The following is a 24,146-nucleotide window of genomic DNA, read 5'->3' as shown; positions in this document are numbered from 1 at the left end:
CAAAACTAGAAATATGTCGTAAGCTGATTTCAAATAGCCTTTGCATATAAGGGATCTATAGAAAGTTCATGGTAGGTGTGGTCATTGTGGTGCAGTGGGTTAAACTGCCACTTGGAATGAATGCCTGCATTCCACATCCGAGTGCCAGTTCCTAGCCTGGCTACTCTGTGCTTCTGATCCAGCTTCTTGCTGTTGTATCCTGCGAGGCAGCAGACTCAAATGCTTGGACCCTTGCCACACGTGTGGGAGACGCAGATGCAGTTGTTGGCTTCAGCCTGGCCCAACCTCAGCTGTTGCATGTATTTTGGAAGTAAATCAGGGGATGGAAGCTCTCCCTCTCTCTCTCTCTCTGTCTCTCTCGCTCTCTCTGTCTCTCTCGCTCTCTCTGTCTCTCTGTCTCTCTCTGTCTCTCTCGCTCGCTCTGTCTCTCTGTCTCTGTCTCTCTGTCTCTCTCCCTCCCTCTCTCTCTTTCTTTCTGCCTTTCACATAGGTGAAAATAAATAAATAATCATCAACAAAAAAGGTCCTGGTAAATGTGTATTATTAAAAACTGTGTATGAATTCCAAACTTTTTTTGGAAAAAAAAAAAAACAAAAAGCTTCTTATTATCTATAAAATTTTTGTAGTACCCTCATGAAAATTAGTAATCAGTAACAAATGTTTTAAATTAATGTATTTATATATATATACTATGTGTTTCTTTATAAACAGTGATAATTCTCCTATTATCTTATATGACAAGAAGACAGCAAGCGTCACCGGGGTGGACTTGCCCACAGCCTTCTTGGCTGTCTGCACAGCTGTGTGACTAAAGGCATGCAGGGAGAGGCAGAGGTCTGTGTTGTGCTTCCTACCTGCCAGTCACACATGTACAGGGGTGTGTACCTCATGACTATTACCGCACTGCCAGTCACACATGTACAGGGGTGCAGTCACACATGTACAGGGGTGTGTACCTCATGACTGTCACCACACTGCCAGTCACACATATACAGGGGGGTGTGTACCTCATGATCGTCACCGTACTGCCAGTCACACATGTACAGGGGTGTGTACCTCATGACTGTTACCGCACTGCCAGTCACACATGTACAGGGGTGCAGTCACACATATACAGGGGTGTGTACCTCATGACTGTCACCACACTGCCAGTCACGCATATACAGGGGAGTGTGTACCTCATGATCGTCACCGTACTGCCAGTCACGCATATACAGGGGGGTGTGTACCTCATGACTGTTACCGCACTGCCAGTCACACAGGTATAGGGGTGTGTCACACATGTACAGGGGTGTAGTCATACATGTACAGGGATGTAGTCATACATGTGCAGGAGTGTGTACCCCATGACTATCACCACACTGCTAGTCACACATGTACAGGGGTGTGTCACACATGCAAAGGGTGTGTCCCCATGACCGTCACCACATTGCCATAGTGAGTGTATTCATCACTCAGAAGTTCCTGGGGCCTTCATGATTCCTCCCTCCCACCATCTTTGTCTTTGTGGAATCTTTGAAACTGTTAGGGTATAAAAGTTATATTGTTCTGAACAAAATACTAGGCAGAAAAATATTACCTTGTAGTCTAGGTTTTTTTTTTTTTTTTTTTTTTTTTTTTTTTGACAGGAAGAGTGGACAGTGAGAGTGAGAGAGAGAGAAAGGTCTTCCTTTACCGTTGGTTCACCCTCCAATGGCTGCTGCGGCCGGCACGTTGTGGCCAGCGCACCACGCTGATCCAAAGGCAGGAGCCAGGTGCTTCTCCTGGTCTCCATGGGGTGCAGGGCCCAAGCACCTGGGCCATTCTCCACTGCACTCCCGGGCCACAGCAGAGAGCTGGACAGGAAGAGGAGCTACCGGGACAGAATCCGGCGCCCCGACCGGGACTAGAACCCGGGGTACTGGTGCCGCAGGCAGAGGATTAGCGTAGTGAGCCGTGGTGCCAGCCTAGGTTTTTTTTCCTTTTTCTTTTGAATGAAATTATGTTTTTGAGAAAGAGTGAAAGATAGTGGGGAGAGAGAGAGGTTGAGAGAGAACTCACGTGCTCTATCCATGGGGTCACTCCCCAAATGCCCACAACAGCTGGGCTAGGCTGGGGCTGAAGCTGGAAGTTGGGAATGTGATCCAGTCTTCCCACATGGGTGGCAGGAACCGATTACTTGAGCCGTCACTGCTGCCTCCCAGGGTCTGCGTTAGCAGGAAGCTGGAGTCAGGAGCTGAAGCTGGGATTGAACCTGGGAACTCCGGCATGAGACATGAGTGCCTAACCATCCTTGTCTTCCTTCTTTCATTCATTATTGAAGGAGACAGACACGCACACAGAGTGCCGCCTTCTGCTGCTCACTCCCGAGACGCCTGAGTGGTCAGGAGTGGGTCTGGCTAAAGCCAGGAGCTGGTAACTCAATCCAGGTCTCCCGTATAGGTAGCAGGATGCAACAACTTGAGTGGTTGGTCTGCTGCCTCCCAGGGTGTGCATCAGCAGGAAGCATGGAACCGGGGGTGGAGCTGGGTCCTCCAGAGGCTGTGGACATCCTAACCACTGGGCCAGATGCATGCCCTTGTTGTCTTGGTGGCTTGCCAGAGATGTATTCTTTGATGTATTCTTTACAACTTTAGAGGAGCAGACATTATCTTAGAACAGATCATCTTGAAAAAGTAGACAAGAAATGACGTTTTCAGAAAGGCTGAGTGGTGGAGATGGGGAGAGGAGGGCAGGGTGCCTCCTGCACCCGCGCTGAGTGAGTCACAGACAGGAGAACCAAGTGCTTCTCTCTCTAATAGATGGCATTGCTGCCATGAACTAACGTGGATTCTAACAGGAAATGGAGTAATAGCAGCATAATCCCTGCTTAACTGAAGGCTAATCTTAGCTCAAGTGCAGTTCATTCTAGTGAATTGTCTGTTTTATTGAATAGTATGCTGGTGGTTTATTTATTTACATTTATAGATTAAAAATAATAAATTTTGCCCCATCACTATAATCAGCTTTTGGCTGGGCATTTCTTTTTAATTGTAGAATACATTTGCTGAGGTTAGTGTCTGCTGCAGAAGCATTATGTAATGTTGTTAATAGACATTTTGTAAAGAATTAGTAAAATGTATAGCATTCTGTTTTAATGGATTTCTTGAACGATCTCCTTTTAGCTTCTCAGACTCTTTGCATTTTCTTGGCTCTTTATTCATTTCTGTCCAGTTCTTCTATGTACTTTTTTTTCCAAAGTAATATGCTTGAGGTGAGAATGGCTGTATTTCTGTCATAATTTAACCTTATTGAAATGATGGTCTTCTTTTCTGTGAGACATTAAACAATTACCTGTGCTTGCAAATGCTGCTCCTTACCCCCCCCCCCAAAAAAAAGATAAAACATTTTTTATTTATTTTAGTTATTTGAGAGAGAGAAAAAGAGAAATCTGCCATCTGGTAGTGTACTCCCCAAACGCCTGTGGTGGCTGGGCCGGGGCTAGGCTGAAGCCAGAAGCTGGGAACTTGATCCAACGCCCTCAGGTAGGTGGCAGGAACCCAGCAAACCGAAGCTGTCCCTGCTGCCTCACTGGGGACTGGAACCCAGTTGTTGTGACATGGAATGGGGGGGTCCTGAGTGGCATTAGCCAGTGTCTACCTCCCACCCCAGCCCTCCCCCATCGCAAAGAAAAAAAGATTTTAAATAGAGTACCAGTTGAGTTGCTTGGAAGGTACAACAATATAAAATGGCCAGATGGAGCTCACCTGGGTGAGAATATCCCTGTAGGAGCACTCCTCGCGAGGGTGACACTTGATGTGCCCCTTCAGTCACATAACTCGCAGTGTGGCAGCCTGGTTTCCCAGAGTTAGAGGTAGCTTGTCAGCTGTCCTTGCACCTTCAGGTTCTGGGATTGACTGGGATTTTTGAACGTTTTCTTTTCGATATAGTTAGTTACATAAAGAAACAAGATGTGCTTTCAACAAGTCTACCTAGGGCTGACTGGCCTTCTCCTGCACTTGTGTGTCTTGAGGATCTGTCGGGATAATGGAGAGCCCTCAGCCTGTCCATACACCGGTGTGTCCATCAGTAGCTGCCTGTGGGCCTCACGGGAGGAGGTGGAGGCTTCTGAGGGAGAAGAAGATGGGCAATTTTGGATCTGGAGGCACTGCTGTCTGAGGCCTGGGATTTTGGCCAATAGGTAGGAGCTTTGAGAGAGGAACCAAAGTTTCACCTTGGGCCAGGCCTTGGGGCAGAGGAAAGCTATTGAAATCCAGTAGTAAGCCGGCGCTGCGGCTCACTAGGCTAATCTTCTGCCTTGCGGCGCTGGCACACCGGGTTCTAGTCCTGGTCGGGGCACCAGATTCTGTCCTGGTTGCCCCTCTTCCAGGCCAGCTCTCTGCTGTTGCCCTGGGAATGCAGTGGAGGATGGCCCAAGTTCTTGGGCCCTGCACCGCAGGGAGACCAGGAGAAGCACCTGGCTCCTGCCATCGGATCAGCGCGGTGCGCTGGCCGCAGCGCGCCGGCCGCGGCGGCCATTGGAGGGTGAACCAACGGCAAAAAGGAAGACCTTTCTCTCTGTCTCTCTCTCTCACTGTCCATTCTGCCTGTCCAAAAAACAAAACAAAAACAAAAACACAACAACAACAACAAAAAAAGAAATCCAGTAGTAAACCCTAAGAAGTCAAGAGTGGAAGCGACACTAATGCTTTTGAGATAAATAGGCAGATGTTAGCTATAAATGCTGCTTGTGGCATTGTTTCTATGGGAAAATGGATGTGGACTATGGACCTGTCTCAGGAGACAGTTGTGTCCAGAGACTCAGCTCGTTCTGTGGTTGGAGTGAAGTCAGTTGCTCTCCAGGGGTGCACTGTGCCTTGATGGCTTCCAGCTTTCTTCCTTTCCAGGACCCCTGGCCCTGGGGACCAGGGGAAACCCCTAGTGGTCTGTACCCCCCTCCCCCAGCAGCAGACTCATTGTAGAAAGTATTAAGTTAAAATACTTCACAGATGTTTTTGGGATTATGTGTGTTATCATTTGTTGGCATGTTTTCATCCGTAGCAGATTTGTCATATATAAGAAATTAGGTAAGGAGATGGACATTACGCTCGTGGAGTGATGTGTGAGAACTTGGTTGGAAGAGCAGTCCCTGGCCACATGCAGGGTACACCATGTCCTGGGGTCCTGGGGTCTGAAACGCTGGGCAGGGACTAAGCTGGTAGAAAATTTGGGCTAATGGTTTTTGAGAGTTGCTGAATTTTAAAAATGATTTACAAGACTTTTAAAAAGCATTTGTGAGGGGTCTTCAAAAAGGTCACAGAAAATGTATTATGGAAAAAATGTTTTGCACCAAAATAAATCTTATAATTCCATTTTCCACAAACCATTTGAAGCCCCCTTGTGTAAGTTCTTTATCATTTTATTATTAAAATTGTTATCTGATCCATACACATTTTGGTAATGAAGGGGGTACATTTGATCTGAAATGTACCCCCTTCATTACCAAAATGTGTATGGATCAGATAACAATTTAGGCATGCTTTTTCTCCTTTTTAATAGAAAATATTTTAGAAAAATAAAACGACACATTACACTGCTGACTTCTTGGTGTTTGTTCTTACAAACATGCTGAAGTGATCTAAATAATGATGCTACTAAAACAACGTATGCTGCATTGTTTTGATGAGGTATTGATTGCTTCTGTAGTGTGCAGAATTGCTTGCATGCCTCCCAGCAATGAACACATGTGTGACGGACTTTATGTGAGATGAGCAATCCAGAGAAATGAGATGCTGGTTTACTTTTCAGTAGCTGTGCAGTGTAGGACCGTGGCCTCGGGTACTCATGCGCTGGTGTGGGGGCATGAGGCTCTGCTCTGCAGGGTGTTGACAAAGCCTAGGAAGAGGAGCAGCAGTCTGGCATCCTGGAGTCTGTTTATTGATTGATTGCCATAAGCCATGAGAACAAATAGTCTGTTCCTTTTAATAAAATGCTTTTGGGCAGTTGTCTGTAGTGTACAAGTATTTCTGGAATTTGATTTTAACAAGATTATCTAAATGTTAGCTGTTGTGGGGCAGAACTGAGCTCAGAGAATGGAAGGAGAAATAGCAGATAGGGGCTGTCTTAAGAATGGTAACTCAACCTAGTTCTTCTGTCGCTAGTTATGCTCCCAGTTATGGTCATCTGTGGCAGTTATCTTTCACATTGCTTTTTAGAATATGCTGTCCAGTAAGCATTAAGGAATTTGGGCCCCAAAATTTGGGAACGTAGCTGCTCAAGCTTTGTTTTCCGAGAGGAGATGCCAAACGTGATTATATTATGATACTATTCATTTTATTCATTAGCGAAATGAATATAGAATTATTTGCTGTAACTATTAGTTGTACTTAACTATAATGCAAAGTTGAATAAGTTTGTCATAATTTAAGTGGTAGCTACATGTTTCCAAACAAAGCCTCAGCTCTTTCCATTCTTTGTAAAAATGTGAATTACTCTAGTTTGTTTATAGGGAAAGTGAGTAAATAGTAATATTTGTTGAAGAAATGAAGCCTGTGAGATACTCCCCCCCCCCCCCCCCCGTAGATATTCTTTGTTAAGCTTCTGTTAACTCTGTGATTCCAGTAGAACTAGCAGGTTACTTTGCTTTAAATGTCTTTTTCCCCTGTGCAGTGAGAGTTGAATGTGCGAACAGAGCCTAATAGATAGTTACACAGTTTATTTTATCATGTATCACTTTATTGCTGTCTTCTAGAACATTGTTATACTAAATGTTCCAATAATGGAAATTTTATGCAGCTACTTCAAATGAAACAAATTTGCAAAAACTCAATTTTGGAACTCATTCCTTGAGGAGAGGGAAAAAAAACTCACCATGCTGTGACCAAATTAGATTTCTGATATGTTGGCAACTTATCAAACACTGTCATTTCCAGAATGTATGGTGTGGGGTCCAATTGAAAAACCAGTACTTCCTAATCACTTTCAATTGGAGATATTTTGAGTTTTAATATGGTTGAATGGTTAAATTTTTAGAAAAATTTTCTTGGTAACAGGTAATTAAAATGTAGATTTGTACCTAAATAGAAATGGTTCCACACGGAACCAGGAATGCTGTGTTCAATTGCGTGGGTTCTTCTTTTCAAGAGCTGATTTGACATTCTCGGAGATGTCAGTTGTACTCACTGGAGCTCCTTTGTTTTGCAGAGATCATGATGCAGCCGTCCTTTTGGATTTCTTTTTAATAATGTGTGACCCTTCACCTTTGATCCCCTGACCTGCATTACCTTGGTAACCATTTCATTTTTTAATTTAATTTCATTTTTTAATTTTGGTGTACAAGCTGTAACATTTCATCTCTCAAAGTGTAACACGCTGATTTCCTCAAATAGAGATACCCCTTTGAGTGATAAATTTGCAAAATGCTGTCTTCATTTTCTGTATTAAAATTCATTTCAGTTTTAAAAATAAAGTGTAATCTGTGTTTTCATCCTTTTAAAATTTAAGTTTAATGAATGCATTTCCCCATACAATATATTTCCTTTTTATTCATGTTTTGTAGAAGCTGAATGAACTTGTTTATATAGAACTCACACACACCCAGGATCCCCATAATCTCTCCTCTCTTACACACACACACACACACCCACCCATCGTCTTTGTAGAGCACTGTCTTTGTACAGCAACTTGTCTTTCTGTTGGAAATACAAGGGTGGTTAAAAAAGTTTGTGGAAAATGGAGTTAAGTTGTTTGGGTGTAAAAACTTTTTGAAATCCATGTATACGAGGACTTTTTAAAAGGTCCATGGAAAATATGTATTATGTAAAAACTATGCATGGATTTCAAATTTTTCACCAAAATTTTTGCACCAAAATAAACTTTAAAATTTCCATTTTTCGAAACTTTCTGAAATTTCCTCATAGTAGCAACTTGATTTCATTCATCTTAGCTGCCACAGTCTTGCATTCCCAGATTGTATTTTATATTCTCAAATGTGATTAAGGAAAAATGTTCAGACTTTTAATTTCTTTCAAGGGCTAGAAGAATAAAGTTGTCTCATTACCAAAATTCATTCCCTTCCCCTTTAATATTTTATTTCTTCATTTGAGGCATAAGAATAAGTAACATTTACATCATGACCAAAGAATACTTGTATCTCTGCTGAAGCCTGGTCAGTCAGCTCTGATTGTCTGTATACCAACTGATTTACACCATGTGCTATTTCATGACTGGTTTTCAAACTATGCAATTTTTATTGTATTATTCTTTTCAGAAAGCAAACCAAAATCAAAAAATAAAAATAAAACTTAATTCTTTGAACTGGCAAAATATTCCTAAGAAATCAAGATCTTGAAAAAAATCATGTGGAATCTCTTAACATGGCCCGCTGAAGCAGATTATTTTTTAAGTGTCTCATTATTTTATTCTCTAGCATTTAATGCTGATGTTTTAATTGCACACAGCTGAAACTGCTAAATGAGCACTGGAATGGATTTAAGTCCTCTCTGAGCTTTGTTGATACCTATAAAAGTTTATATCATTCATTAGAACCACAGATTAAAATTAGTCGTGGTGAGCTGTTCATTGGCTAGTGGAACTCTCATGAATGCTTGTTCAGGCTCACAAGCTTGTTTGTGCCTCTTATACCTGGAAAGGTGCCTTTGTCCTATTCAGTATCTTTCCATAGCATTGCAAAATATCAGAGGTGAGAAATACAGATAGATAAAGCATCCTATGATAGCCAAGACCCTGTGTTTACAAATGTCCCTATACTTGAGAGAAACTTGCCGAACCTTGAATTTTAAGGTGATTTTTTTTTATAATAGTGCTTTTCACAGTTGTACAGGAATATTTTCCAGATCTTTTGACTTGTTCCACCTCAGATGTGTCCCACATTTGTTCCTTTGGTACCTTGTCCTTCCTGCCCCGAAGGAACGGCGTGTGACTCCATGTCCACGGTACAGAGTCGCAGGGCTGCAGAGGGCCCAGACTGTTGGCTCCACTCTTGTGAGCAGTGAGCTTTCTGATGGTCCCCTGCAGAGTCACAGCTCCTCTAACAAAAGCAGCTCCCCTGTGGGCTGCCGTCTACTCCTGAGATGGTCAGATTCATAAGTCCAGTAGGAGCTGAAGAGACATTGATAGGCACAGAAGAAAAATGTCTTTACTGCTGTATTTTGTGATTAGATCAATTAGATTGTCTTTGAAGTGCTTTGCTTCATATGTTCTATGATAACCTAATCATTCTAATATAGCACATGGACGCGCTTATGGCATTTTCTACAGATATTGCTCACTTGGCTGGATTTCTCGTCCGCTGAAAGCCGTGTGGGCGCCATGTCTGTGAGCACGAGTCACTGAGCAAGCCTTGTCTGGGAGTCAGGCCTGCTCTGGACTCTTGAGATCTCTGGATGTGTTGTTGGTGCTGGGAAGGTAGTCACAAAAACTAAAACACCCAGAATGCAAAAGACATCCATTTTAGTGTAAAAGCCATGACATTAATTGTTTGGCTTACCATCTGGGAGTTTGTAAAACATTTCACTGATGCCACTTGCTTTTTGTCCTTAGATGTAGATGCTGTCTGCTTTCAGGGTTGTCGGGAGCATAAATGAAACCTGGTGTGCCAGACACATGGAGAACGCAGAAGTAAAGTGCTTTGAAACTGAGCCTCACCTGTGATGCTGCAAGGCAGTGGTAGTGAACCCCATCCGAGGGGCCGGGACCGGAGACTCAGGAGCCAGACTGCCTTGGTTCGAATCCCCGCTCAGCCTCCTGCAAGTGGTCTGACCACTGCAGATTACCTGAACTCTCTGCACTTGAGTTTCCTCTTCTTTTTGGTGGGAATGGTGACCATAGTACCCGCTTAAAGGGTCATGGTGAGCTTTAGCTGAGTTGATGGATGCAGAGTCCTTTGAACAGTGCCTGATGTGTGGTGTGGCTGATCTGTACAGCAGAGAAACCTTGGGTGGGAGACACATGCCTTATAGAAAACCACATGACGTGGCACATATTCCTCTGTTAGTCTTCCTTTTTTTTTTTTTTTTTTTTTTTAAATAAAGATGTGTTTATTTATTTAGAAGGCAGAAATACAGAGAGGCAGAGGCAGAGAGAGAGAGGTCTTCCGTCTGCTGGTTCATTCCCCAAATGGTTGCAGTGGTCGGAAATGAATTGTCAGGAGCCTCCTCCGGGTCTCTCTGTAGGGTGCAGGGGCCCAAGGACCTGGGCCATTTGCACTGCTTTCCCAGGCCACAGCCAAGAGCTGGATTGCAAGTGGAGCAGCCGGGACTCGAACCAGCGCCTGCATAGGATGCTGGTGCTATAGGCGGAAGCTTAGCCCACTATGCCACAGCACCGGCCCCCTGTTAGTCTTCTAACATTGACTTAGAGACCCTTGGGTGCTTCAGAGGGGGAACGGAATAGTTTAAGCACTTCTAGAACCAGTGCTCATTCAGGAGCATGATGTTAAAAGTGGGTTCCTAACCTTTTATGAAGGAAAGTTCAGATCATGAAGAGCTCTGTGTCCCTTTGTTTTGATAAGTTCTTTTGTTTGAGCTCTTTCTGGCTAGGGAGACACAAGGATAGAGACCCTGAGGGAGAGACCCATCTCTTCCTTTGCCCTACTTGCTCTTTGCCCTGGTTTAGCTGTCTAGCTGACTGTCAAGGAGTCAGAGTTGTAGAGGTGGTCAGAGATTTTCAGTGTCCTCTTGAGGGATGTTCTGCTCTCTCTGTAAGAGTATGTATCACATGTTGTTCCCAGAGCTTTCTGAACATTTTAATCATTCGTATTTAGCTCGGTGATGGATGGGCTATTAACCCCAGTTTGCAGGTTACATAAACTCTCCCAGGCCCACACCCTAATAAATTGCAGAACTGGCACTTAAACCTCGGTGTTGCTCATCTCATGGCACCTGCTACCTTGCGTTTGTCTGTAGACCTGGCCAAACCTCTCACATGAAACGGTTCTGCAGTTTTGTGGCAAAGCCTCCAGCTGTGTACATCATCTTTGCTCAGCCGTCAGACCTCTTATGTCCCCGTACCCTGAGGTGCGAGTATGGCATCTGAAATGCTGCTCGGGCTGCTGCATCCCATATTGGAATGCCTGCGTTCGAGTCCCAGGCTCTGCTTCCATTCCAGCTTCCTGCTAATGTGCACGCTGAGAGATAGCAGGTGAAGACTCAAGTAGCTGGTCCCTGCTACCCACATGGGAGACCTAGATTGAGTTCCTGGCTCCCAACTCCTGGCTTCAGCCTAGCCCAGCCCTGGCTCTTGTGGCATTTGGATAGTGAAATCAGTGGGTGGAAGATCTCTATCTCTCAAATAACTTAAAAATAAAAACAATAAAAAGGGTATTTTTTTAAAAAAATAAATAAATAAACAGCATCTCTAATTTAGTAAGGCCTCTTTTGATGGCATATCTGGGTCCAGTGACACTCCCCTCCCCCAGAACCAGGCAGGCTCTGTCAAGTGAGACACATTCAGGACTGTAGCAGCAGCTTCCTCACTCCTGGCTGCGTACCTAGAACACTTAGATAGTTTTTCAGAAACTCAAGTCTCTGACTCAACCCCAAGTTTCTGATGTTTGTTCTTACAGAGGGCCATTGATCGATAGCTTTAGAAATACTGGAAGCTTGTTTTATAAAACAAGAAGAAAATAATTTGTGTACATATAGCTCTGTGCTTCTAGAATACGGACCAGTGCTATTGTATAATTTGCTATGTTGTGGGTTAAACTGGGTCTTTATGGGCCAGTTCAGTTGTTCAGTCAACAGTAACCAGTACCTTTTTGGGAAAAATCCTAGGCATCACTGTTCTTTGGAGTGAGCACTTGACTATCAGAAAAAATAGATTTGAGCATAATTATGGAGTTTAATGAAGTAGAAAGCCAGGTACTTTCTTTGTCAGTTTTACTTTCACCCACTCCTTTTTCCTTTTCTCTCTTTCTAAATAAAGTTTTAAAAGTTTATTTCGGAGGCAGAGGGAGAGAGAGACCGGCACACAAAGAACTCCCATCTGCTGGTGCACTCCCCAAGTGCCCCAGTAGCTGGGGCTGGGCCAGGCGGAAGCTGGGACTCAGGTCTCCTGTGTGTGTGTCTGACCCAAATGAGCTATCACCTGCTGCCTCCCAGTGCATGATGATGGAGGCTGGTGTCAGGAGCAGAGCCTGGGCCTGGGCCTGAGCCGGGCACCCTGATGTGGAATGTAGGTGGCCCAGTGGCATCCTAACCACTGGGCTGAATGCTTGCCCTTCCTCTTCTCTGTTAAAGCCTTTGTTTTTCCATTTCTGTCTCCTCTCTTATCTCCTCCATGGTTCCTCTTCTTGCTCTTTTTCTCTTCTGGGTGTTTGTAGTGTATATGTCATCAGACCGTAAAGTACCCACAATCTTATGGGTGCCTAGGGCATAGCAGGTGTTGAATTTTTCAATGGTTTTCAATTTGTCTTGGTATCTTATTTTTCAAAGCAGTAGGCTCTACCCCTCACCCCCACCCCTGCCTGAACATTGGCAGGATTTGGGATCTTTCCTACGTTGAGTGGTTTATCTGGAAAATTTAGATTGTTTAGTTTCATGGATTTAAGTGGGTTGAGAAATGTTAGGCTTCACTCACTAGGTAGAGCGGAATCTTGGACAAGAGCAGACAGACTGGGACAGTTGTAGAGGCCCCATTAGTCGGGCGTTTTAGCATATCTGCTGCCTGGTTTTTAAGGGTTAGGAGGTCCAAGATTATCACCCTTTGTTGCTGGTGATGAGGAAGCTGAGAGGAACAGACCTTCCTCAAGCTCATGGCCAGTCTAGACTTGCACCGGGTGTATGGGGCGGTGCGGCGGGGAGCAGAGCACACGTGAAGGCATGGATGCCTGTCATGACTGCTGCCCCCACAGATACTGGAGGAGCAGTCAGGGTAATCCTCCTCTGCGTCCCCTCCTCTCCATTTCAAGGGAACACATGACTGAAGGCTGGGTGAGTGGGAGGCCACCCAGTATGAAGGTTGGGAAGCCTTGTTTGACCTTGGAGCCCAGCAGGTTGGCCCACGTGCCAGCCAGGCTGCCTTAGGAGCCCCGTCGGCCAGCAGGTAGCAGTTAGCTGTTCTGAGGCTTTTGAGGAGAATAAAGTACACATGGGGAAGGTACGGGATGAGGTTTTTGTCATTACTTATTGAAAATCCATCCCAGCCAGAAAAGGAGCTAATGAAGAGGTCGGCAGCAGAATTGCTGCACAGGCAGGAAATAAGGGAAAACATCTCCTGTTTGCCCTCCCTCAGAACTGGTGGTGGTCACTGCGGCGTTGTGTAGCTCAGAACTGGTGGCGGTCACTGCGGTGTTGTGTAGCTCAGAACTGGTGGCGGTCACTGTGGCGTTGTGTAGCTCACTTCCACATCCCACGATTTAGACCAGGTCTTCCCGTGTACACTCACCTTTGGGAAAATGCCACATGATGAGTTGTCACACGCACCTGCCACAGAGTTCTCAGGTTTGGTTTTCCAGGCCTGTAAGTTTTCCCCTTTGAGTTGATGTTTCTGAGTGTTTACCGAGATGACTTGATAAGGTGGGAAGAGGGTTGACACTCCTGCCCAAGATGCCGCCCTGCGCTTCTGTCAGTGGCTGCAGTTCACATGGAAGCACTTGGTAAGGTTCCTCCGCACAGTACACTCAGCAAATGCTGATTCTCTTCTCATCTCTCCTTAGCACAGGTAATTAAGAGTAGGAGCTAGTAGGTATCTTTGCAGAGATGTGTCTGTCATTTGAGTTTTAGTTACAGGTACACCAGACCAGGCAGATAGTTTTATCCCTGCATCCTGTAATCGAAGCAGCCATTGTTTTTCAGTCTTGCAGATAAGCGTAGCTGAGCGCAGCCACATGTGTGGGGTTGCACCGAAGGGGGTAGGTAGTCTTCGTAACTCCTCACAATCTAATTTTGGTAGCCTCTGTGTGATGCCAGACCCAGGGATAACACTGCAGTCTGAAATGGAAAGATAATACATCAAAGTTATGTCCCAACCAAAGCTTTTAAGCTTCAAGTCAAGGGCATTCCTACAGCCAGCTGGTAGATCACAAGGCATGTGGTTTTGTGCTAGATCACAAAAGCTGACAAAGTGTTATTTAGGATCATCAGCTAAATACAGTATTAAATTAGAGTGCTATCATCCTGATTTTTCAGGTTTTGCCACCGTATGACAATGCAGAATTGAAATGTGACTTGTGCCTGTCTGCTGGAGGTCCTTTGCTATGTCACAGTGACCTTAAAGGTCAGTCAGGCTGGCGCCGCGGCTCACTAGACTAATCTTCCACCTGCGGCGCCGGCACACCGGGTTCTACTCCTGGTTGGGGTGCCGGATTCTGTCCCTGTTGCCCCTCTTCCAGTCCAGCTCTCTGCTGTGGCTCGGGAGTGCAGTGGAGGATGGCCCAAGTTCTTGGGCCCTGCACCCGCAAGGGACACCAGGAGAAACACCTGGCTCCTGCCTTCGGATCAGCGCAGTGCGCCGGCTGCAGCGGCCATTGGAGGGTGAACCAACAGAAAAAGGAAGACCTTTCTGTCTCTCTCTCTCTCTCTCCCTCCTCTCTCCTCTCTCTCCCACTGTCCACTCTGCCTGTCAAAAGAAAAAAAAAGTTCAGTCAGGTAGATAATTGGAAAAAAACAAAAACCCACTCCCCACAAGGAGGGCATAACAGGAAAAAACTTCTTATCGCTTGTTAGGAATACTCTGCAACCCCACCTCATAGTGAACCCCAGGCATTTGTTCTAGTTACATCACCGTCTGGTGCAGGGGCAGGAGGTGAGGCCCATGCCAGTTCACACCTCCTTTTGGGACTCAGCTGTTTTCATAACCCCCAGGTTCATAATTCTTTACTTAGCTGTGCGCATGATTTTAGGCCCTTAATGCAGGCAGGCAGTTCCACACTGGAGCTGTGCACTGTTAATGGCAGTCCCACACTGGAGCTGTGCACTGTTAATGGCAGCTCCACACAGGAGTTCTAGACTGTTAATGGCAGTCCCACACTGGAGCTGTGCACTGTTAATGGCAGTCCCACACTGGAGCTGTGCACTGTTAATGGCAGTCCCACACTGGAGCGGTGCACTGTTAATGGCAGCTCCACACAGGAGTTCTAGACTGTTAATGGCAGTCCCACACTGGAGCTGTGCACTGTTAATGGCAGTCCCACACTGGAGCTGTGCACTGTTAATGGCAGTCCCACACTGGAGCGGTGCACTGTTAATGGCAGCTCCACACAGGAGTTCTAGACTGTTAATGGCAGTCCCACACTGGAGCTGTGCACTGTTAATGGCAGTCCCACACTGGAGCTGTGCACTGTTAATGGCAGTCCCACACTGGAGCGGTGCACTGTTAATGGCAGTCCCACACTGGAGCGGTGCACTGTTAATGCAGCTCCACCCTGGAGCTGTGCACTGTTAATGCAGTCCCACCCTGGAGCTGTGCACTGTTAATGTAGCTGTGTTTTCGCCACCTGCATCTGCTCATTTGTGTTGGGTTTGGTAGAGCCATTATTGAGGATGTTCGTTTTTTGCTTCACAGTGAAGCATTTTAACGCGGAGGTTTGAGGTCGTTTCTGCTTTGCTGAGCAGTGGGTGACCTCACCATCCCTCTGCTTCTTTTAAAGGAGGTGTAGTGTCTTTGCTTGAAAAAGAGCTCCCCTAACCCTAAGAAGTATACAAGCATATTAAAGACCGCATCATAAAGTGGTAAAGCCCAGAAGTATTCTAACTTAATACTTGTGTAAATCAGAAACCCGGTCACACGGGGAGACACTGCAGGGCCCTGAGACCTGTGGTATCCTGTGTGGACCCTGGGTCTCATGGGTGGACAGAAGTGTGTCTGCCACTGCCTGGGGTAGGGGAGACTCAGTTACTTGGTGAGATACTCTTTGGTTTTAGAAGTCAGTTAAATGTAAGCTGCTTTGACTGAACAGTCTCTTGTTTGTGTCCAAAAAATACTGCAAGGCCTATACAGAATTGTGATAGTAGGTGTTAAGTCGGCTTTTTACATGTGGGATTTGAACCTGACTGATGTGAAATCTCTTTCTTACTTAATTTGGTTTGAGACCTGAGCCTGTAACCTTTGCGTCTACAGCAATCTGGATGGCAGGGGTTTCTTTTGAAGGGGGATGGTTGGCGGGGTCTCGCTGCAGGGTGGGAAACAGACTTGCTTCCCCACTGAGAGGAGAAGCGTGAGCAGCTCCATCCCGAGGGGTGGGTGGGGGTGGTGGTGGCAGGTTTTCTTGCCCTTTCTGTGCTGGCCCTCCTGAAAGTTCGTGTGATGATGGGAGGAGGGTGTTCTGCCCACTCCAGAGTGACTTATATTCAAGTATTTATTCAGTAAATAGTTACTGAATGTCTAGTGCTGTGTACTGTTTTAGGTCTTTGAAATAAAGCAGTAAGTAAAACTGTTGGGGGGGACAGGAATGATAAACAATAACTAAAACAAAAACCAGTAGTAGTCACTGAATGCTTATTAGCACTCTTAACTCTTCAGAGCACTGAGGGAAGTGGGTGCTGTTTTCACTTAGACTTCACAGATGTGGAAACTGAAGTATAGAGACGTTCAATTAACTTGCTCATTGCCACGTAGCTCGTAATTGCTGCTGTTGGCATTCCAGCATTCCGTGCCGTTTTGTTTCTCTGTTTAAAAAGTGTCTAATGGTTTGTTTATTGGTTTCAAAAGAAAGAAATGTCAGGGAGAAGTAAAGCGAAGGACAGGGAGGCACAGTGAACAGTTCAGAGGGTTCCTGTGCTTGTGTGTGCGCCTGCACACGCTGGGCGTGACTTTAGCAGCTGTGTCTTCATAAGGTGATTGGCAGGAAGTGACACAGGGAACCGTGTAGACATCTGGAGTGGGGGTCTGCCAAGCAGAGGGGCAGCAGCATCAGGGCATGCAGGGAAGTGCAGGCTTGGCCGTAGTGCAGGCCGGCCAGGATAGCCAGGCGTCCAGTGTCAAGGGAGCATGGGGGGAGGAGCAGGATACGGCAGCCCACAGTCAGGCCTTTTTGAGTTTATTGTTGGGAAGGGAAGCCGTCCAAGAATTTTTGAGCAGGAAAAAGACACGTTTAAAAGGATTGGTTTGAATGTAGGGCAGAGTCCAGGGCACGGTCAGCAGTCTGCAGCCTGTGGGTCGTATCTGTGTATAGGCAGCAAGTAAGAATGCACTTTACATTTTTAAATAATTGAACGAAGTGAATAGTAATATTTTGTGTCACTTGCAAGTTATATGAAATTCACATTTCAATGTGCACTTGGCTGCGTTGTTGCTGGAGTGGAGCCACACTCTGTATTGTCTGAGACTGCTCTCGAACTGCAGCAGCCAAGTGGAATTGTTGAGACAGAAGTGGCATGCTTGCTGATGTGAGATATTTACAGTTTACTCCTTGACTCTCTACAGGAAAAGTTTGCTGACTCCTGGTTTAGCGGGATGGAGTTGGGATCAGGAGACCGGGCAGGGGACGGACTACTGCAGGAGCTGGTGGTAGCTTGGACGAGGGCAGTCAGGAGTCAGGATATAGTTTGCAGGAAAAACTGTTAAGATTGTATTAAAAAAGGTGGAGTCAGGGATGATGTTGGTGTTTTGCGCCAAGTAACTGGAAGAACGGTATTTCCTGTTGTGGGGCGGGGAAGACCTCAGGAGTGGCAGGGGTCAGGAGAACACATGTGTTGACTCTAAGGCACCAGTTGGAGTTGTCGAATAGCTGGCCACACGTGTGAGTGTGGTGGAGGGAAGAGGCTTCGACTTCTGAGTGTTTTCAGCTTGTAGAAATAGTTCTTCAGTCCTGTAGGGGTGTATACAGAGTGAAGTCTAAACATGGAGCTGGGGCGCCCAGCGTGAAGAGGAAGGGAGGAGAAGGAAGCGAGGGAGAATGAGAAGCAGCTGGAGAAGGAAAACCAGGAGCCTGGGCTGTGGGTGAGTGTTGGCTTGGGCTCGACAGCATGGCGTCGTTGCTGGCTTCGAGGAGCCTGTGAGCGAAGTGCTGGGGACACTAGCCTGATGTCGCTGGTTTAAGCAGGAAGTGGAGCCCGTGCCCTGAGGTGTTCTGTTTTCTGTAGCCTAAGTGCAGGCCAGGGGAGGGCTGAAAGATTCTGAGGGATTTCTTGCCTTATTTTAAATTCAAGTGATAGCTCCTGGAATCAGGGTTGGGGCAAGATTTCTAAGTTAGGGTGAAGTATGAGAACACAGGCCATAATGTTGACAGGATCTTCCAGAAGACCTTTCATTGAGTGACTAATGAAAATGCTAATCCAATGTGGTCCTCTCTCCCCTGTAAAAATATCCTTTAGGTTCTATCTTTCCTTATATTTCGACATACCTTTATATGCTTGTCTTTATTTCAGCATAATCCTCTAATCCTGTTAGAAATACTGACCAGTCCTAACCGTGTTTGAATCCTGGCCGTAGCAGTTCCTTGCCTGCCATGTCATACAGGCAGCAGCATGCGAAGTCAGCCAGCCCCATCTGATGGTCAGCCTTTCACCACGCAGAGAATTTGTATAGGTACAGGTGTACACACACACACACACACACACACACGTGTGTTTGAGGACACTTTTAAAAGTTGTGGGAAGTGGAGTTCAAAGATAAGTTTATTTTGATGCCAGAAGTTGACATGCATGCATAGGTTCCCCCCCCCCCCCCCCAATAGCATTTTCATGAACTTTTTGAAGAACTCTCCTGTCTATAGGCTTTGGTCCACATTGTGTCTAAGATGAATGAAAGCTGATGATGTCAGAAAGCTGTTTTTTAACCTGTGCACCATAAAAATATTTTAAAAAGGTAAGCAGGGACACCTCAGTAGAGCACACATGCGTTGTTGCTTTTCATACCGATAGCCAGTGCTGCCTACCCCAGCCCTGAAGGTAAAGGTCGATGATACCGTGATTCTGTGCCTTTATCAAGTTTAGATTTACCAGAGCTTCCTTTTTGTGCATTTTCCTGCAGTATTAAGATGAACCAGAAAGTCCTCAGAAATCTAGCAAGCCCTGATATTAGGAAGACCCATGTTGAGGCATGTGTAGACGAACTTGATGTTCCTGGATGACTTGTGTCGAAGGAACAAGTATGTGGTCATTTTGTTGTACTCGTGTCATGGGGATGAAGGATCGAAGTGGTTCGTAACTAGTCGAGGTCAGACTTCAGTCCCCCTGAAAGCAATACAGTCCACTCCATCCTGGACGCTCCTTCCCGTGTGATGTGCTCCTTCTCACACCATTGTGGTCACACGAAAGAAAGCTCAGGAAACACCATTTAGCAATATTGCAAGTTTACTCATTGCGTAAGTTTTCTTAAACTCTCTTTATTCTAATTAAAATGTTTCCATCTGATGGGGAAAGTGTATGAATACTAAGAACTGGAAATTAAGCAAGAAATTAAAAGAACATTAATGGCTTTATTGCAATTTGTTTTGAGTTTTTCCTCCTCACTAAATGGTGTTTTGTGTGCAAAGTCACCCCTTCACACATAAATCTTTATGACAAATGGACTGGAATGGGTCCCAGCCAAAGAAGAGCTATTTTATGATGCCACTTGTAAATTATAACACATGTTATGGAAGAGAACCAGAGAATTCATTTTTTAAAAAAGCATTGTTAGTGTAATTACTTAATTGGCACACACAAAATTCTAGTTTCTTTGAAAGTGAAGTTGCTGTGTCTAGGAGACAAGTGAGTGTCCTGACATTGCACATTGGTTTTTTTGTTTGTTTCTTGTAGACCTGGGACACTAAAATGTACAAAAAAATCTGCAGTATAACATTTAAGCTTATAATCTATTTATTGCTGCACAGATTTACTGCTGAAACTTTAGTAACCACGTAGCCGTCTCGACTGCATGGAGGCAGCTGTTGGCCTGCAGCAGATAAGCATTTGCCCCTTTCTTGTCTTTAAGGTGAGGCTTTCCTGTTGGTGGTCATTTGGATTTCTCTCCACTAGTCAAGTACTCTTAAATCTGAAACTCCCCACCTCTGGCCACAGAAGCAGGTGAAAGTCAAGGAAAACCAAACCCACAGCCATTCCTGGTGCAGTGTAGCCTGCCCCGTGCAGCTGCGTCTCACCCACCTGCTCTCCACCCTGCTCTCTGCCCGCCCCAGAATGTGGCAGTTCCCACTGCTGTCTCCCCCGTTTCCTTTCTCCTCTACCCCAGCTGCCCTCTGACTCCTGCCTGGTCCAGTGGACAGCGCAGAGGCAGTCCTTGCGCCACTGCTCCCGTATTTTCCTCCCTGGACTCTGTCAGCACAGCCTGTTCTGTGGTTCACTCTGACCTTGGCTCTGTTTCTCACATCCCCGTGAGGCTGTTGCCATGGTATATTGCAATTTCCTGGAGCCTTTAATCCACTAAGCTAGGAACCCCTTGGGAACAGGTGCTGGGTCTCCCTTACTTCTGGGTCCCTAGTCCCCAGGCCAGCGTCTGGTTGTGAGTGATGAATCAGGGAAGTGACTGTGGGGTCATGTTCTACAGGCCAAAATGCTAAACCTAGTGGTGTTAGAGGAAGAGAGAACTAAGTGTGGCTTTTGCCTATACAGGTCTTTAAAATTTTGGTAGCGGAAAACAAATATGCAAAGAGCAGTGGGAATTAAGTCAGAAGCTGCTAAATCCAGAGATGATCACATTTTATGTAAAAAAGATATAATTTACATTTGATTGCTTTGAAATATTAAGTTTGTCATTTTGGCATCTTAAGTAGCTAATTATTTAATTGAATACCTCCTAGGGAAATAGGCTGTGCCACGAGGACTTCCCTTGGAGAGGCCCATGGTTCTGTTCGTTTCACAGTATGGCCTTTATACTACATATTCTAGACTTGTGAAAATGATGTGCCTCTGAACCCAGGACACGTGCCTGACTGTGATGGTCCTTTTTTACTTACCTTGACTCACTGGAATATTAGTCAATTTGGAGATTTGGTTGGGAATCAGTCCCAAATTGGGAAAACAAATTAAGACAGTATCCACACCTCCACCACCATGTGCTCTTAGCTTGCTCTGGAAGCCTCACAAAGCATTCGGGGTTTTGCCTGAAATCACTCACACTTTTTTTTTTTTTTTTTTAAAGATTTATTTGTTTATTTTCAAAGAGAGGGAGAAAGGTCTTCATCCAGCAGTTCACTTCCTAGATGGGCCAGGCCAAAGCCATGAACCAGGAGCTTTTGTCTGGGTCTCCCACATGGGCGGCAGGGTCCCAAAAACTTGGACCATCTTCTGGGAACTGGATTGAAAGTGGGGCAGCCAGGACATGAACCAGCGCCCATGTGGGGTGCCAGCATCTCAGCGGGCAGTTTTCACCTGCTGCACCACGATACGGGCTCCAGAAGTCATTCACTTTTATGACTCCTCCCCTGCACTTCTGTGACTCCTCCGAGCTTAAGGAGAGGTAGATGGGAGACCCTTGAGACCCTTCAGCGTCAGTGTCATCGTGGTAGGTCTAGGGCCATTGGAGAAGTGAGGAATGCTGCATTTCAGTGGTGAAACCGGCTGGAAGTGACATTTGGAAGTGCTTGGAATTGAGTTTACGAAGTCCACCTGCTGTCCTGTACCTCAGCAGGCAGTGGGGAGCCTCTCGAAGCGCTGTGTTACATCAGTGGTACTCAGACATGTCAATCGGAACGAGAGAGCTGATTGTGCACAGTGACTCCTCTGGGGTGAAGCATCAGGAAAAACCAATAAAAACTCAAATAGATTGCTGAATAAGCATTCTTCTGAAATTAGTATTATTTGAATCTGAACCTTGATCATCTTTAATTTGATCTTTTAAAAAAGTTTTGTGTCCTTTGATGATACAAACTTTAACCAATAAAAGCTATGTTGTATCGATTGCAGAAAGACCAGTTGTGCCAGAGTCAGCTTTGAGTTATTGTAGGAAAGTGAGTCACATGAATGTGGGTGTGTATGGTATAGCGGATGTACAGAGGACATGCCTGCAGACATGCACACACACATATGTGCATGTGTGTTTAATAGGGACTTCAGTTTGCCTTTCCTCATAAGTCTCCTCTCTTTGCCTCTGGAAATGGGGCAGATTTTCTTCAGTTAAAAACAGAAATAGAAGCGATGGTCTTGACCCATTTTACACCTGTTTATTTCAGGCTCTCACCACTCACTTGTTCATGGGCGCAGCAAGAAGAGGGAGCCACAGAGCTGGAGCCAGGAGGGCTGACACATTGGAGTGAGAGCTGGCAGGATTCGTAGGGAGAGCTTTTCCATCCTGCCAGCCCCATATCTGGCTTCAAGACAATTCTATTAGTGAATTAATTGTACTCCAAACCCCAAATTAATTTGAACCGAATGTTACTAAAAAGGAAATAGATTAAAGTGACCTACTCTTCCTCACCCAGACTGAAGGAGCTCCACGGCCTGACTCAGCTCTGCAGAGCAGGTTTCTACATGCTGCATGGTCCCGAGGCCTCCATGACCAGCCGTGAAGCCCCTCTGTGCCCTCGAGCAAGCTTCCCTTTTCTCCTAGCAATGATGTATGCGCATCTTGATGACCGCCTGTCTCTGGTGAGAATGGAAGCTCCGTGAGGGCAGGGCCTCTGTCTTGTCTCCCTTGTGTGCCCAGGGCATAGGATAGTGCACAGTGGCTTCAAATAAATGCTGCTGAGCGAACGAGGGATCACGGTGTTGCGTCCTTCCTGCGTGTCTGCCTGTGATTTGCTGTTTCTATATGTATACTGTATACTTCTGAAATGATAAAGCAGTGAAAATTTGGGAGTGAATATAAAAATTTGATCTTGAGTGAAGTAACTGGCAGCCCCATTGAGGATGGTGTGTATGAAGCTGAAGCACGCCAGGACTCGGAACCGTGAGTTATTATGCATTTGCCGTGTGCCTTGGACTCGTGCCTCCCAATGCAAAGGAGAAACAGAAGTCATGTCTCTGGGATATAATGTCAAGACGTCTAGCGACAGCTTAGAAAGAAACACCAAAGAATAAAAGTTGGGAGGTAGAAAACAAGCAGATGCTTATAACAATACGTTCTAGCATCAAGTAAGCTAGATAAGCTATTTTCCACCTCAAGTGGGCTTTAACGAAGTGCAGAGGGGACAGTTGTGGTCACATGCCACGATGGAGCGCACATGTGCCTGTGGTCCCATCGCATCGCGTCGCCTGGTGGTGCAGCCGGCCCAGCTGGTGTAAGCGCACACGGTATTCTCACAGTGACAGATCCCCTGCAGTCATCATGTGTGTGTGTGCACGTTGTACTACAAGAGTACCTGTGTTTCCCTCTTCACCCTCACCGATGCTGTGGTTACCCCATCTTTATTCTTTGTGTGTTGGCACAGGCCAAAATTTCAATATTGATTTTGAAATACTTCGAGGAGATTTTTTTTTTTTTAACAAGGCCAAAAACAATACCTAGGAGATGGTATCCTGTGATGTACAAGGTGAGTTTATTTATAGCACTAACTTGTGATGAATTGTTCAAAGAACTAAAACTTCTTTTCAGGTATAATTTATTTGTCATTTTTGTTTTGTTCATTTTAGTGTAAACTTCAGCTGTTCCTTAGGCCCTGAAGAAATCAGCTCAAACACTAGTCCAATTAAAATCTGATTCTGGTTTACATAGAGAAGTGACTGGTATTTCTGATCAAATCAGTAAATATGTTTTAGTTCCTTTTACGTAAAGAGTGAAAAGCAAAGTCCCTATGTTTATGTACTACAAAGCAAAACAAAAACCTTTGAGGCATGATGTATTTTTCATTAAACTTATTGCTGAATTATTTTGATTATATGCTCTTACCCACCCATGAAAGTATAAGGAATTCTAGGGTGAAGAAATAATTGCAGAACGCAGTTAATGAGGCAGAACTCACAAATCCATATTTATAGTTGTGTAGACAAATAAATCATCAGTGGGGGATAGAGATTAAAGATGAAGTCGAGATTGCATTGAAGAAATGCAGGGTTGAGCTTTGTATAGGATAGAATTTTACAGCCTCTCAGAGGGGTGTTCTGAGTGTTAAATTAGTGCAGAGTGCTTAGAACAGCGACCCAGAATACAGGGAGCACTCTTTCAGTGTGGTGTGTGTTCTTACAAGATTGTAGCGTGAAGAGTAAATCAGGTTTTAATCATGCTCAACAAACTGCACCATAATCTCATCACGGCAAACGGCCATCTCTAATTCAATCAAGAGTGACTTCCAAAGCCAAGAAGAAGCCAGAATGTTCTGTACACATGAAAGGACAGGGTTGGGACAGGGTATC

At 45.3% G+C, this 24,146-nt stretch overlaps 1 protein-coding gene across 25 annotated transcripts in view; it reads left to right on the top strand.

The window, feature by feature from the left end:
• Positions 1-24,146, top strand: part of CAMTA1 (calmodulin binding transcription activator 1) — an 848,439-nt gene that overhangs the window by 78,907 nt on the left and 745,386 nt on the right. Inside the window, exons 4-6 of one of the 25 annotated variants that reach the window (XR_011390914.1) lie at positions 7,162-7,245; positions 9,543-9,701; positions 22,277-22,552. The exons of 17 other annotated variants lie outside the window; for them this stretch is intronic. Coding sequence is in view for 2 of the 8 variants with exons in the window: in XM_051858147.2 (XP_051714107.1) it covers positions 22,277-22,363 (87 nt within the window). In the remaining 6 variants the exon portion in view is untranslated. Of the gene's footprint in view, positions 1-7,161; positions 7,427-9,519; positions 19,340-22,027; positions 22,553-24,146 lie in introns of those variants that run through there. 7 more of the 25 variants (XR_007924129.2, XR_007924130.2, XR_007924127.2 and 4 more) reach the window with 7 other exon arrangements.

Source organism: Oryctolagus cuniculus, chromosome 7 (assembly GCF_964237555.1).
Source record: "Oryctolagus cuniculus chromosome 7, mOryCun1.1, whole genome shotgun sequence".
NCBI lineage: Eukaryota > Metazoa > Chordata > Mammalia > Lagomorpha > Leporidae > Oryctolagus > Oryctolagus cuniculus.
The sequence above is the reverse complement of the archived record's forward strand: the minus strand, read 5'-3'. Positions and strand labels throughout refer to the sequence as shown.